General features: G+C 34.8%; 1 protein-coding gene across 1 annotated transcript in view; it reads left to right on the top strand.

The window, feature by feature from the left end:
• The window catches only part of LOC150094688 (cell adhesion molecule Dscam1-like), a 374,142-nt gene that overhangs the window by 71,058 nt on the left and 289,145 nt on the right, over positions 1-13,939 (top strand). The window contains exon 3 of the mRNA XM_090411632.1: positions 10,836-11,005. Within this exon, the coding sequence (XP_090267758.1) occupies positions 10,836-11,005 (170 nt within the window). The remainder of the gene's footprint in view (positions 1-10,835; positions 11,006-13,939) is intronic.

Here is a 13,939-nt window from a genome sequence, read left to right on the forward strand (position 1 = left end):
CGGTTCGTCACTGAGTGGAGCCAACACTGAGCTGGACGGTCTTTCAGCCACTATGGGGTGGTCTAGGGATCGTCCGAATTTTTAGAGACAGCTTTACTGAAATATAAGGCTCGGCTATTGCTGTTACCCTCTTGCCATGGTCAGAGCTTTATAACTCAATAACACCTTATCCTTACACTGTCCTCAACAGACGACGGAGAATAGGAAAACCATTCTTGCTTCGCCCCTTTAAGCTAGTCCTTATAAGGACTATGCATTTTAGTTTAATAAATTTAATAGATAATAAATAAATCAAATTATTAAACAACTGATCCAAAAACATTTATTTTATTTTTCGCCGACCAATATCCATATCTGGAATTTATAATTTTTTTTTTAAAACTGCCGTTAAAATAACATGACAATAAAGCAAAAGAAAAATAACGCAAGAATTAAAATTGGTCATTTAAACAGCTGAAAGAATAGAAAAAAATGTCATTTAAAAATTATTTTAATAAAAGTATGATGAAATTGTTATTTATAACGAAGGAAATAACAAATAGACTACTAACAAGAATTTGCCATGCCTTGTAGTTAACGCTTTTCATTTTATAAGCGTAATAAATTATTTTTATTAAACATCACGTTTGACATCAGTCATCTCTAAAATAAACTCTCCCTATTGCATCCTAATCTCGTCCAAATCTTTTATAAATTTCATTTTATTTTTATAAGAAACCAAATATTCTAATTTTGTTTTTAAAAAACCGCGTTTGAAGCCATCTGTCATGATCAATATCCCAGAGATTTATGGAGATGGACGCAATTTAAAATCAATGAGGCATTTATAATTCTTATTTTTAATCCAAAAGAGGAAAAATGGATCTCCCGTTGATATTCAAATTACTAACGTGGGAGATCTTTTGACAATTTTCCATTGATTGCTATCTGTAAACCTGAGAGCATATTCTTGAAGACGAAACGGGAGCCTAGTATCTCTAGCAGAGGAGAAGAGAACCCAATGGAATTTTCTTTAAGGAACAATTGATGTGCAGACATTAAGATTTTGCACTTTGCCATGACTCTCGCTTAGACAATAGAAAAATCATTTTTACCTTAAAGTTACGTTACCAGCTGTATATAGTTTGAAGTTATTGTTTCTTTAGAATATTTTTGTAAGAATAAATAGCAATTAGTTAAAAAAAGAGTAAATTATAGAAATGCTTGCTCATTGTCAACCTCAGATGGCACTAGATAATTGACGTTTGTATAAAGCTCGCAATAGAAGGGAAATTAGCAATTCCCTTAAAATATCCAGAATTAGAATGATAAATAAAATCAATATACATGTCAGAAGTATATTTTGGTTCATATTCTCAGTGTGGTTTCTGTATTATATAAAGAGGAACCGAACAAACAATTAGAAGGATATTTAATGTTCGTTTTCTTAGCACTGTTAGCGGTTCTATTATAATATTTCTTTCGGTAATATAGCTAATGAAATTTCAAAATGCAATATCACAATGCAGTCGGCGAGAATAACGTGTGTGAGCTAACATCTAGTCCACTAAGGCAATAAAATGTGAATATTAACTGCCTGTATTAACCAACGCTTCTGTTATTGTGTAAAGAAAATTTCCGTTCCATCTGAGACCAGTTATTTAAGTTCAGGTCAGGTTTAAGAGGACTAAAATCTCAGGATATGTTCATATCCTGAGATTTTAGTGCCTAATACCTAAGATTAAGACAAAGAGCATTCTTTCAAGTTCGTAGTATTATGGTAACGACCAAATTAATTATAGATTGTGTTTGGAACGTTGCAAAGAGAAAAAAGTGTCTAAGACATATATCAAAGAAATATGTCCCACCATCATTCCCCTCTTTAAGTCTATATGATAAACAGTGATAAATCAACAGATGAAGAGATGTGGGTGTTAAATTAGTTATCAAATCAAGACCGATTATATTACTCCGGAAGAGATGATTTATCCACCATCTTCCCACGTCAGTAATACGACTGAAGGATTCAAGAATACCATATACTTTCGAAAGTACCTGAGTTTCTAAATATTATTAATAAGAGAATCACCCAAACCGTCTTAGGTGAGGAAATGCTCTGCTGCGATATATTTTCCAGGATGCAATGTCATGATAATAGAAAACTCGCCAACGTGTCTCCTGTGGCACGATGGGCATCTCCTGAAACCGCTTAATAATAGAGCCGGTTGTTAAAGCCATTATTCTACCTTCAAGTGATGAAGCGGCTTCCAAAATACCTCGCGTGGTACCTATTTCCACGCGACCAGAGACAAAGAGAGATTTGATACTGCTAGAAAGGTATATCTGATTTTCCTCAGTTCACTGACTTTATCTTGCCAAAATCTACAATGGAAAATCAACATACAACATTAGGTTAAACCTTCCTCCTCAGTTGCTTAAATATACGAAAAGCCTTTAGCTGCAAACTGGATTTGCTAAACATTAACGCAACAGAAGCCTTAGGTGAAATCCCTGAAGGTCTTCTATGGAATAGAACCGTAATTTTCGGAGGCGTATTTGATCTATTTAAACTGCGCTTACAAAATAGTTCCTTGTTTGTTTTAATAATGACTATTTAGATTAACTAAGCACTAATCAACATAACTGATATAATATGATGATAAAAACTGCATTGAAGTGTTATTATAAAGACAAATGATAAATGTATACTGTTACCAGAAGTACAAACAATTATCTACACCCTTCTGTCTTTCTTTCTTTCTTCTCTAAAGCTCCGCACAAACAATATCTGTTTTTGTGTGGTTAAAAGTATAGGTTTTGGGGTTATTTATAAACAGAGCTTCTTTTCGTCGAACTAACAAACCAAGAAAGCTAAATCCATTAATATTGAACACAGTTAAGTCCATGAATTAAATGAAAATGCATTCTGGGTAGAAAATGAAGTTGTAATCTGCGAGTGCTTTACTTTGCTGTCTTAGGCTCGAAAATAGAATTCTTCTATCTTGCTTAATCTTCTTATTTCTGTTGCTTCTTTTCTTCCCCCCCCCTCCTTCGTTCCCAGAGTACGCTGCTAGCTTACCTTTTAGCATGGAACTACGTGGCAGTCGTAAGGAACCTGACCATCACAAGAATAAGAAGATTAGAGCATCTTCTTCCAAAGAAGTTTTATACCCCCAGGATCACAGAGCGAAGTAGTTTTCTCGTAAGACAGTAGCAAAACAAGGCCAAAGCATTGTATTCTGATAGAAGCAAGGAGAATTACAGTGAAGTATACCGCTAGAAGATAAGCATGGCTAGAGTATTAGACCGAGCTCAGTTGACAAAATGAATGAATATTGGTAGTGAAGGTTTGTGAGCCTTCCCAAGATTGTGAAAAGGATGGACTACATAAAAGTAATATTAATGTACGAATGGGCATTTTGGTTTAATAGAAAATAGATCATTTACTATCCTCTCTCTCTCTCTCTCTTTACCTTCTATACCTTGAAAACATAATGGGATATTCCGTTTCCTACTTCCGGTTCCGTTCAACAACTAATACTTCAAGCAAAAGATAGCATGAACTAATCGCGCAATTAAGCCAATAATAATAAAATTATACGCTTTAGAAAAATCGCAGCTTTTTTGCTAGTTACAATATAAGATTACAATTCAACAAATAAGAAAATGATCTTAGATAATCACAAGTTTTCGCACTAGCACTCTAGTATGCTGATAGATTTTATTATCATAATAACTGAACCCGGAGACGTTTTAGGTTGTGTTCTGTAGACAATTTTGTTTTCCCAATTTTGCTATTAAATCGTTCTTTGAATCGCTTTTCTTATTCATCTTTCTCTTCTTTTCGTTAATGAATTTAGGCTTGGGGCCTGTTTTGGTTTCTATCCAGCATCTCATGGATTCATCTCTCTTTCTTATTCCTTTTTTGTCTGTAATTAATTCTGTTCCAAAATATGCTTTCGTACGCATTCTTTCTAGATGAATTTTCAATTTATTTCTGTATATTTTTACATTTCTATCAGGTTGCAGAAATATGCAGAAATAAATTGAAAATTCTAGATGAAGTTTCAATTTATTTCTGCATATTTTTACATTTCTATCATTGGTCCAATTCACTCAATATATTAATTTTTATATAATTTACTGTTTTGCATATGTGCTACAGTTTTGTGTTTCATGTCTTTATCTCATTCTCCATGCTTCAGTTCAATACAACAATGTTGGTTTTAATAAAACATTTTGAGTTATTCGTCTGCTTTTTTTGATAATTATTGTTGACATTAATGCATTGTTTATTATACACTTTATTATACAATGAAACCTGTGGAGAATTCATGACTAAACAAACACACGTGATAACCACAGTAATAAGTTTTAATAAGTAAATATTTCATCCTAAGTACCTTAGGAAATGATCAGTACAGTTCATTCAAACAATACTAGGAATAACATAGTTAGGGGGCGCGTATGATTACAATGGAATCCCAATATGCGTTCAGAAGCGTGTTATAGAATTAAATGAAAATATATCTGGAGGGAAAAAAAGATTACATTAAAATAAGATAAAAATTTTGTATGACAATTTCCTATACTTTAGGAATAGCAAGAACGTCATTACGGTTTAGAAGCCCTACTTCACGGTTTAGACCAGGGGTCGCCAAACTTCTTTGACCGTCGACCCCTTCAAGAGTTTCTTGACTTTTTATCGACTCCCTCTATTTTACTATTACGTAATTATAATAGGACAAGCAAAAAAGACGCTTATGTGAGTTTTTAGATTGTTTATTTTATAGTTACAGTGTTTATTGTATGTATAATATAGTAAATATTATTATATTGGCTTAACGTCAAAGGGATATGTTTTTGTTTTTGACGTCCTTCTTAACATTACATATTCGATAGGAGAGATAAATAATATGTAAAATATAAAATTTAATTTAGATAACAAAATAGCAGTAATATAATCTTCCTTACATATATGAAAATAAGACTTTTATTAACTTAGTATGGAATTTACTAACGTTGTCAATGTGAAGGGTGTGCTTCGTTGCCGGGCGGGAACCCCCGACATCCGTTTATTGGTAAATACGTTATTTTGGCCTACTTGATTGGCCTCCGTAACTATTTTCATGACCTTTCTCCATCTTACAAGTCCTATTCATGTCACTGTTCCCACGATTCACTCTTAATTGCGTTGTCATTCAGGATGGTGGTAATCCAAGTTAACCGAATTAAATATTACCAGTAGATTGATGTCTTATATTTTTCTATCGACCCCCAATCGACCCCTAACAATGTTATATTGACCCCTGGGGGTCGATATAGCCATTGGTTTAGACTATGAAGTAGGGATTCGGTACTTTCTTTATAAAAACGTTAATGTTTATATAAAGATCTATGTAGAAGTTTGGTATTTTTCCAATGGATCCTATGGTTTGGGTTTTCAACAGCGTGTTGAGCGAGGCCAGATTTCTGCGGTTTGATGAGACGGATAGGGTCTTGATGTTTCAAATTCCGAAATGCGTTTATGAACAGATCTACCTGTCTGTCCAAAACTGATATGCTAATTAGCTTCGAAATTGCCTCTCTCTTCACTAATATTCCCCATAATGAAACGGTAGATTTGTTAACTCAAAAATTTCCATCTGATATTGTTGAATTATTCAAATTTGTTATTACGCTCGGTTACTTCACTTGGAAAGAAAACAAAAATTACAATGGGGTCTCCCTTATCACCAAACTTAGCCAAGCTGTTTCCTGAATACCATGAAAAAAAGGTTTCACGTTTAAACCCAAACCAAAAATTTCGTTACCATATGTCGATAACGACTTTGCTACCTGGGGTCATTCCGAACAAGAACAACACATGCTTCTGGATAAAATAAACATTCGTTATCATCGCATCAAATTTACGCTATAAAAAGAATCTCCACCTTTCTGGATTTACACATCCAAAGAAAAGAAGATGGTCCCATCTCCACTTTTGTCTCTCGCAAGCCGACATTTTCAGGTCGCCACATTCACAATTCTTCCGCTCATCATCCATCTCAGAAATTTGGCATCACTAGTTAACTGAGTACACAGATTCCAGCTCCTCTGAAGAATCTCTAAACCAAGAATTGGAAATAATCAAAAATACAGCCATACTAAATGGATACAATCTTTAAACAACTCAAAAAATCATCAGTCACTTCCCCACACATCACCCTAGACAAGAACAAACCCATAGGATTCCCACACCTTATGTCAAAAGCACCTCCGAACGTCTTTCAAAAATTATGAAGAAATACAAACATGCTACTATCTACAAACCAATCAACCAGATCTATAACTTGTTACCTTCTCCTAAAGACAACCTCTCACCTCTGATGCTACCTGGCGTGTATGAGGGTCCATGCTCCTGTAAATTGTCTTACTATGGACAGACAGGTAGATCTGTTCATAAACGCATTTCTGAACATCAAGACCATATTCGTCTCATCGAACCGTAGAAATCTGGCCTCGCACAGCACGGAGTTGAAAACCCAAACCATAGGATCCATTGGGAAAACACCAAACTTCCACATAGATCTTTATATAAACATGAACGTTTATACAAAGAAAGTGCTGAATCCCTACTTCACAGACCAAATCTAAACCGTAATGACGTTCTTGCTATTCCTAAAGTATGGGAAATTGTCATACAAAATTGTGTAAAATATTTTTTATATATGTTATCTTATATTAATGTAATTTTTTTCTCCCTCAATTAAGTTATATTTTAATTTAATTCAATAACACGCTACTGCACGCATATTGGGATTCCATTGTAATCATGCGCCCTAACTGTATGTTATTCCTAGTATTGTTTGAATTAACTGTACTGACGATGTCCTAAGATACTTAGGATGAAATATTTACATATTAAAACTTATCACTGTGGTTAGTACGTGTGTTTGTTTAGTCATAAACTTAACTTTAATTCATAGAACTATGTTTAAATTTGCATATTTTGTATCCTAAGGAATTTAAAACGATTAACAAGTTCAGTTATGTGGTGTAGATAAAAAGTTTACTTCGGATGGGTATTTTCCCTTTGAATGCTATGGATTTTTCCTCCTTGAAGCTGACATATTATATTGTTTTGTTAATAAATTGAATTTATATACGGTTCATTTTACAGATTATCTTAGATTTCGTTAAACACCTATGAAAATGGTCGTAAAAGGGAATGAATTGACAATTTTTGGAAACATTCCAAATACAAAAACGAGGCTCTCTCTCCCTTTCGACGATGCCTTTTGTTTGAAAAGACATGGGAGTTCAAATCCCATCTAAAACGTGAAGAACCTTTATCTGGGTTTTTCATTTGAAGATGAGTTTGCTGGTCTCATATGAAAGTGCTATTTTCCTCCCAGAAATTTTGGTTTTTCATCCTGCAACCAGATAGACTGGCCCGGGGAACACACAAAAATATACACTTCAGTGTAAGGCTTATCTTATTATCCTAAAGTTATGGTTATGAAATCTAAGAGCAATTTGGATCGTGAGCCTTAAGTGTACGGATTAATAGTATTCCAAATACAAAGTTTAGCAACTTCCGTTTAGCTAAAGTGCTGTTGGAATAAATTACAAAACAAAATCTGGAAGTATTTGCATTTGTTCTCATGAAAAACCTCAACTGGTATTTTTCAAGAATTCAATACATTAAATTAGATTCAAATATGTTCAGACAGACTCCGGCAATAGCTTGTGTAAGGAATAAGTGATGGACAAAACATATATAATTGATTACTTCTGCATTTTTCAAAATGCAACGACAATTTATATTAAATTTCATTTTCCGCATTACGGTTGCGACATTTCTTCCCAATTTCAAGTTAGTGCATATTTTCGACCACAGATTCATTTTTTTAAAAACTTATATACATTCTTTTTAACTGATTTTGAAAACTTGTATAAAGTTGCCTATATTCAATTCTTATAATCTCATTACATTATATAAACATTGCATTCACCTACATATACAGTATATATATTTATCTCCAACTTTCCAAAAATATATTAGAACTATTTTTCACATACATGTTTCCAAAAATGTATGTGAACTGTTATTTTATTTATTTCAATCTAACCTACTTATTTATAAACAGCTGAAAGTTCTTAAAAGAACTGGGCGATGGACTGAGTCCTTGACTCTTTATCCCGTCATCTGAATGAAGCAGATCTGTGTGGATGGGGTGTTATGGAGCCAAAAGCTCTAGTCATGACTGGGTAACGGCAATAGCCGAGCCTCAGTTAAAACTTCATTGGCTACAGCATTGCCATTTGTTATCCTGGAAGTCCTTAAAAGGACTTTGGGTTGTGAAAAGTCTTCAATTGGAAGCCCCAGTCACGCCTGTCGGTAAAGTTCATCGAAGTTCTTAAAAGAACTGGGCGATGGACTGAGTCCTTGACTCTTTATCCCGTCATCTGAGTGAAGAAAATCTGTGTGGATGGAGGGTTATTGAGTCATGGCTGGGTAACAGCAATAGCCGAGCCTCAGTTAAAACTTCATTGGCTACAGCATTGCCATTTGTTACCCTGGAAGTCCTAAAAAGGACTTTTTCAGTCAGGAACCTTTCAGTTCCGTCCTTTTTCTGATCCAGACCAAGTTCATCAAACTTTCCGAATACAATTATATAGTTTCAAAAGATAGATAATATAATTTGGTGTCTAAGAAATTAATGCGACTTTTACATTTTATTTATAACATGCCTAATAGTAAATACTTTTTTCAAATACTTTAATTAATATCAAACCTTTTCTTAGAGTATAAATTAATAATTTGCAGAGATTTTCCAGTGATTGTAATTTTAACTTTCTCAATAGTAAAGATAAAGAACAGTTTTGTGCCACTATTTTCATTTTAACAGTAATTTTTTTGATGATCAAAACTCAAAATAATATTATCATTGGTAAGCGAGAGTTCGTTTCTAGTAACCATTCATTTAACCCATATTAAAGATACGGGTGGTCATGGCCATACAATATACTAAACCAGATATATTATAACTATATAAAACGCCAATACAGAAATCAGCAGATCAAAAATATTTATCAAAATGTCCGGTAATTAAAACTGGATTAAAATACTTAAACAATAAAAAACACGGAAGGTCAATGCTGAAACTTGCAACGTGAATATTATCAATCGCAGCTGTAAATATGAAAAAAAAATTTCATTTTTACCCAGAAATAAAACAAATGGTTCTGCATCTATTTACCACTCATTATTCGGATTATTTTGATTGAGTAGTCTAAACAGTTGCAAACAAATAAGTTTCAAAGTAATGCAGCTTGTTAAATCGTTGATTAAGTAATATACCAAACATAATGGAATAGTATTGCATTCTTTCCAAGACCTTTTTTTTTTCTTCTAAAGACCTCATCGAGCTGTTATTTATTTTATAACAATGTCGTCTTCTTCGTTGCCTGCTTTTCTGTTGACTTTTTTGGAGGATTTTTTTTCTCCTCTTAAAAAAACAGCCTCTGCTTCAATCTCTCGTCTGACTGTCCCTAGAAATTCGAGTAAGCAAATCAATTCTTAATGTTCTCATCTCACGAAAGATGCCAGGGGGTGCTTACTCCAATAAAAATCCTTGCTTTCCACAGAGATGTGTTCTCTACCTTGCACGATGACTCTCTCTCTGTGTGCGGCTGTGTTTAGGTTGTTGCTCCAATCGCATATCTTCCACTCCCAGCCGAGGAGCATCTAGGTAATAGAAATGAATACAAAGAGAGCTTGAAGTTTGCTATCTTCTATTTTCTTTTCAACACATTCTGAAGGGGGAGTGAGGGGGGGTAGGAATATCCCAAACGCATTACAAAGTCTCTGCTGTTTTCCTAGTTTTTTGCTGACGAGATGCACGTTAGAAGAAATTAAATTAGATTGTATTATAGACCTTTCTGACCCAAAAAAGAGAACACCTGCAAAACACAGCGCTGGGTCTCCAAAAAATCGATTGCTGTAGTCCAAATCTCAAATGTCATTTCTTGCGTGCAACAGAATCTTCTGTCGTCAGAGGTTTAAGAAGAAAGAAAAAAAAATTTAATATGAGTTTATTTGGCAATGCAATTTTTTTCCCTTCTCCTATCTACGTAACGCAGAGCTGCCTCTGCCGCTCTCTCAATAGACTTGCAGCGGACACCGCTCGAAGTCATGCAGTCACCTTATTCTGTCCTCTCATTCGGTGGGACTTGCAGGGGGTAGCAGGTTTACAAAACGCTTCGTAGTGCTCTCTCTCTCCTCACACACACACACGGAGATGGGTTGAGCACGTGGGCTTCTTCCTCCTCCGATTCGCCGGAGAATCGGATCTTTTCATTTCCATGGAGATGCTATTTTCCTTTCACCAGGCCCTCCTCAGTAAATATCTGTGTGACTCTTTTCATAACTCCCCCGTGCGCGCGCTTTCGGGATTGCAATAGCATTCCTGCTATTCCAATATTTTAGAAATAGAACGCTGGCAAGGCCGAGGATTGCTGATAAGAATAACAAATAAGACGACGCACGGTCCCATACACTCGACATCGGGGAAAAAAAATCGGTTCGCGGCAGGCATCATGCCAAAGTATGATATTTGAACGAGGTCTTCTCATGAATCATTTTCCTTCGCTATAAGTTTACGTAAACTCCGTGTGTGTGTGTGTGTGTGTGTACCGAAAGTAAGGCAAAGAGACAAGATAAAAACTTCCTTTGCTAGGGAAAAAGATACGGATTATTCCCGAATCCTCTTAAAGACTATCTACAGTACGCACATTGACTGTTAATAAAAAAAAAATCCCTATCCTTGCTTGCCTATCAAATTTCACGGTGACTTTTTTTTATTTTCTAGTTGTCCGTGAGTCATATGAAGTGGGTGTCTTCGATGGGATCGTGGCAAGTGGCAATACAGCTGTTATCAGGTGTCATGTTCCCATGGTTATGAAGGATTACATCCAAGTATCAGCTTGGCTCACCGACGATGGATTGACTATTCTAGCCGACGAAAACCATGGTAAGAAGGTAACTTGTTTATTCTTCGTAGTTTAGGATCTACTTATTCGAAATGTGATGTTTGTTTGCTGCGTAAAGAAACCCATATAGGAGGCGCTGTTGTAGTATTGTTGTTGTTGTTTCTGAAACATCAGCTGTGGTTGCTAGGTTAATAGAGCGTGTGTGATGCTTATTTGATAGATTCGCCTTTAGGTAATATGTAACGTGCTTAAAAGAAGCCATCATTCATGTAATGATGAATTAGTTTATTTAAAAAAAACAAAACACTTCAGCATTTAAGAGTCGTTTTAGTCAAAGAAAAAAAAAGATTGATTTGAGTTTAGAAATATATTACCAAGGAACTAAAAAAATGTATTTTATTGCAATCAAATAAAACTGTACATTTTGACGTTTACTTGGAACTGACAATTTGAGCTACGTACAGACGCAATGCGTAACTGCACGAGTTAGCAACCAGAGGAAGTTTATTCAAATAAGACCTTGATTTCTCCCAAAAAACTGAAGGTGATAAAAAAAACCATCACTCATAAAGTAGACAACCATGTCAGGACTAAGAAACGTCTAAAGAGGTTTTGAAATTAATGCGATAGGAAACCTAAATTACTTTTGTTATGGATTACTTTGGTATAGCACTAATTAAAACAATCGATCCCAATGATTCGTCTCAATTAAGTGAGTCCTAACCACAAGTATTTATAAAATGGAAAAATTTTTGTATCCATCGAAGATTGTGTTTTTGAGTGGTGCAATACCAAGATAACTTATACTAAAGGTAACTCGATTTTCAAACTTCTTTTGTGCAAACAGCAGGTTTCCTAAATGGAAAGAAGTTATAATTTAAACACTAGGATATAATTTAAAAGGAATTACTAAAATAAAGAGCATAAAGGCTCCAGTTAGGTGATGTAAAATTATAGAAATCAAGTAGATATTAAATCCAGCATTATTTCAAAGCCGAATGTAGAAACTATCCAAGTTTCGTAAGTTTACCAGAGAGCTAGCGCGAATACATTCCTCGACATTCACGAGTTGCCTCAGTATGGACCATATAGAAGACATAGGTGAATATATAGACGCTTGTGCAGCGTCTATATATTCGCCTATTATGGCGAATATATATTGTATATTCGTCTATATTCAACTTACCTTACGAAACTTTCATAGTATGCTGGATCTAATATCCACTTCATTTATATAATTTAAAAACTAACCTACATTTTTCGTATTTTTATTTCATTAAACAGTGTAGACTGCATTAGTACAAACGTAAACAGAATAAGCGTTGCCCTGTTTTGTTAGCCGCCTGTTTTTCAAAAATATATTCTCTCTAGAATCATATTATCCGATGTTCGGTCATGCGCAGTGACGCTCTTATCCAGTCTTGTCGTTTTAAGGATTCTTGAAAAGTAATATACAAGATGGCTGTTATTATACTTCTGCTATCGTTGTTTTTAGTTTTAAATGAAAATGCATAACAATTTCGCAGGTAAGAAAATGGATGTATGCTTAATAAACAACAGTGAACTACAAGTAAACTAGAATTTTCTTTTCATTCTTGATTATAGAATCGGAATGCAACGTGTATCGATGGTAAATTTTACTCTCTCTATTATCTAGCCCCAAGCTCCTTCCTATACGAATCTTTTGATGTCAACAAATCAAATATTTATTACTGTTTGTTTTTTTCTATGTGAATATTCCTTTGCTCTTAATGCATCACTCTAAAATCTTCTCAAAATATATAGCATATAAAGAATAAGGATGCTTACGGAATAACAACTAGTAATTATTTTTTATTCTTTATGCATTTTTATATCGTATTAGCAAATCAAATTATTAGTCCATTTATTCTCGATATTTAACTAGTCTTCAGAAAAATTTAGAAATGTTTTTTGATAATAGCTAACATTTATTAATATAATTATTATACTCTTGCAGACTATTTTACTAAAATATCCATTATAATTAATGTAATGGAAATATTAGCAGTCAAATTATTAACACCATAATTAGTTAGCAATAAACTTATTACAATAAGTTTGGTATGTTCTAACTATTTATCACAATAGTTTGGTATATTCTGTTCTTATTGCTGTATCCCTCGCGACGATCAGGTTGTTCTGGATCGCTGTTCGGTTAAAATCAAAATGTAGTATCTGTGCGTATCAGCTTAACAGGCTAATAATATCAAAGTGTAGTATCTGTGCGTATCAGCTAGCTTAACAGGCTAATAATATCAAAGTGTAGTATCTATGCGTATCAGGCTAAAATAGCATTTCGTAGTATCTGTTCTTAACCGTTAATATCGGTACGAGTCCCATCGAGGCTCACGATATTTAACCGAAAATTTACAGATCATCCTCAACCCCGGACTGGGGAAATTTTAAACACTCGGTGGTGGGAATAGTTAGCCCCTCCCCCCTCGGATACTCCAACGATGTCATCTGTTGGTCCGAACCCTCGGCCTTGAGGTGGATGCGTCAAGCCAGTCAGGGCAATAGCAAGAGCTCTTATGGATCATGTAGGAGCCGAAAATATATTCGGGTTCACTCCTTATGGCGGCGGAAGATACCAAGTAGTCACCAAGAACATCGCTTCCAGGAATAAGATACTTGGCGGATTTGAATGTGGAGGTAAAACAATTTCTCCCTTGATGGTAGGGAGCATCCTTAAAATGCTCAGAATATCGAGATTCCCCCTAGAATACGCGGATAATGAAGACATCATTCGGAAGGTGTTCTCGAAATGGGGTAATGTAAAAGAAATCCAGATCCTTAACGACGCTGAAAACCCAGAGTGGAAATCAGGAGAAGTTAACATCTCCCTTGAGATGAAAACAAAAGGGCCCAACATCGTTCTCATTGGATCTGCTAGGGTAATGGTCAACTACCCTGGCGTGAAAAAACAATGTTTTAGATGTGGTGCCTTCAGACATCTTGGGGC

Source organism: Typopeltis vanoorti, chromosome 21 (assembly GCF_054136105.1).
Source record: "Typopeltis vanoorti isolate ZY-2024b chromosome 21, IOZ_Tvanoo_1.0, whole genome shotgun sequence".
Classification (NCBI taxonomy): Eukaryota; Metazoa; Arthropoda; class Arachnida; order Uropygi; family Thelyphonidae; genus Typopeltis; species Typopeltis vanoorti.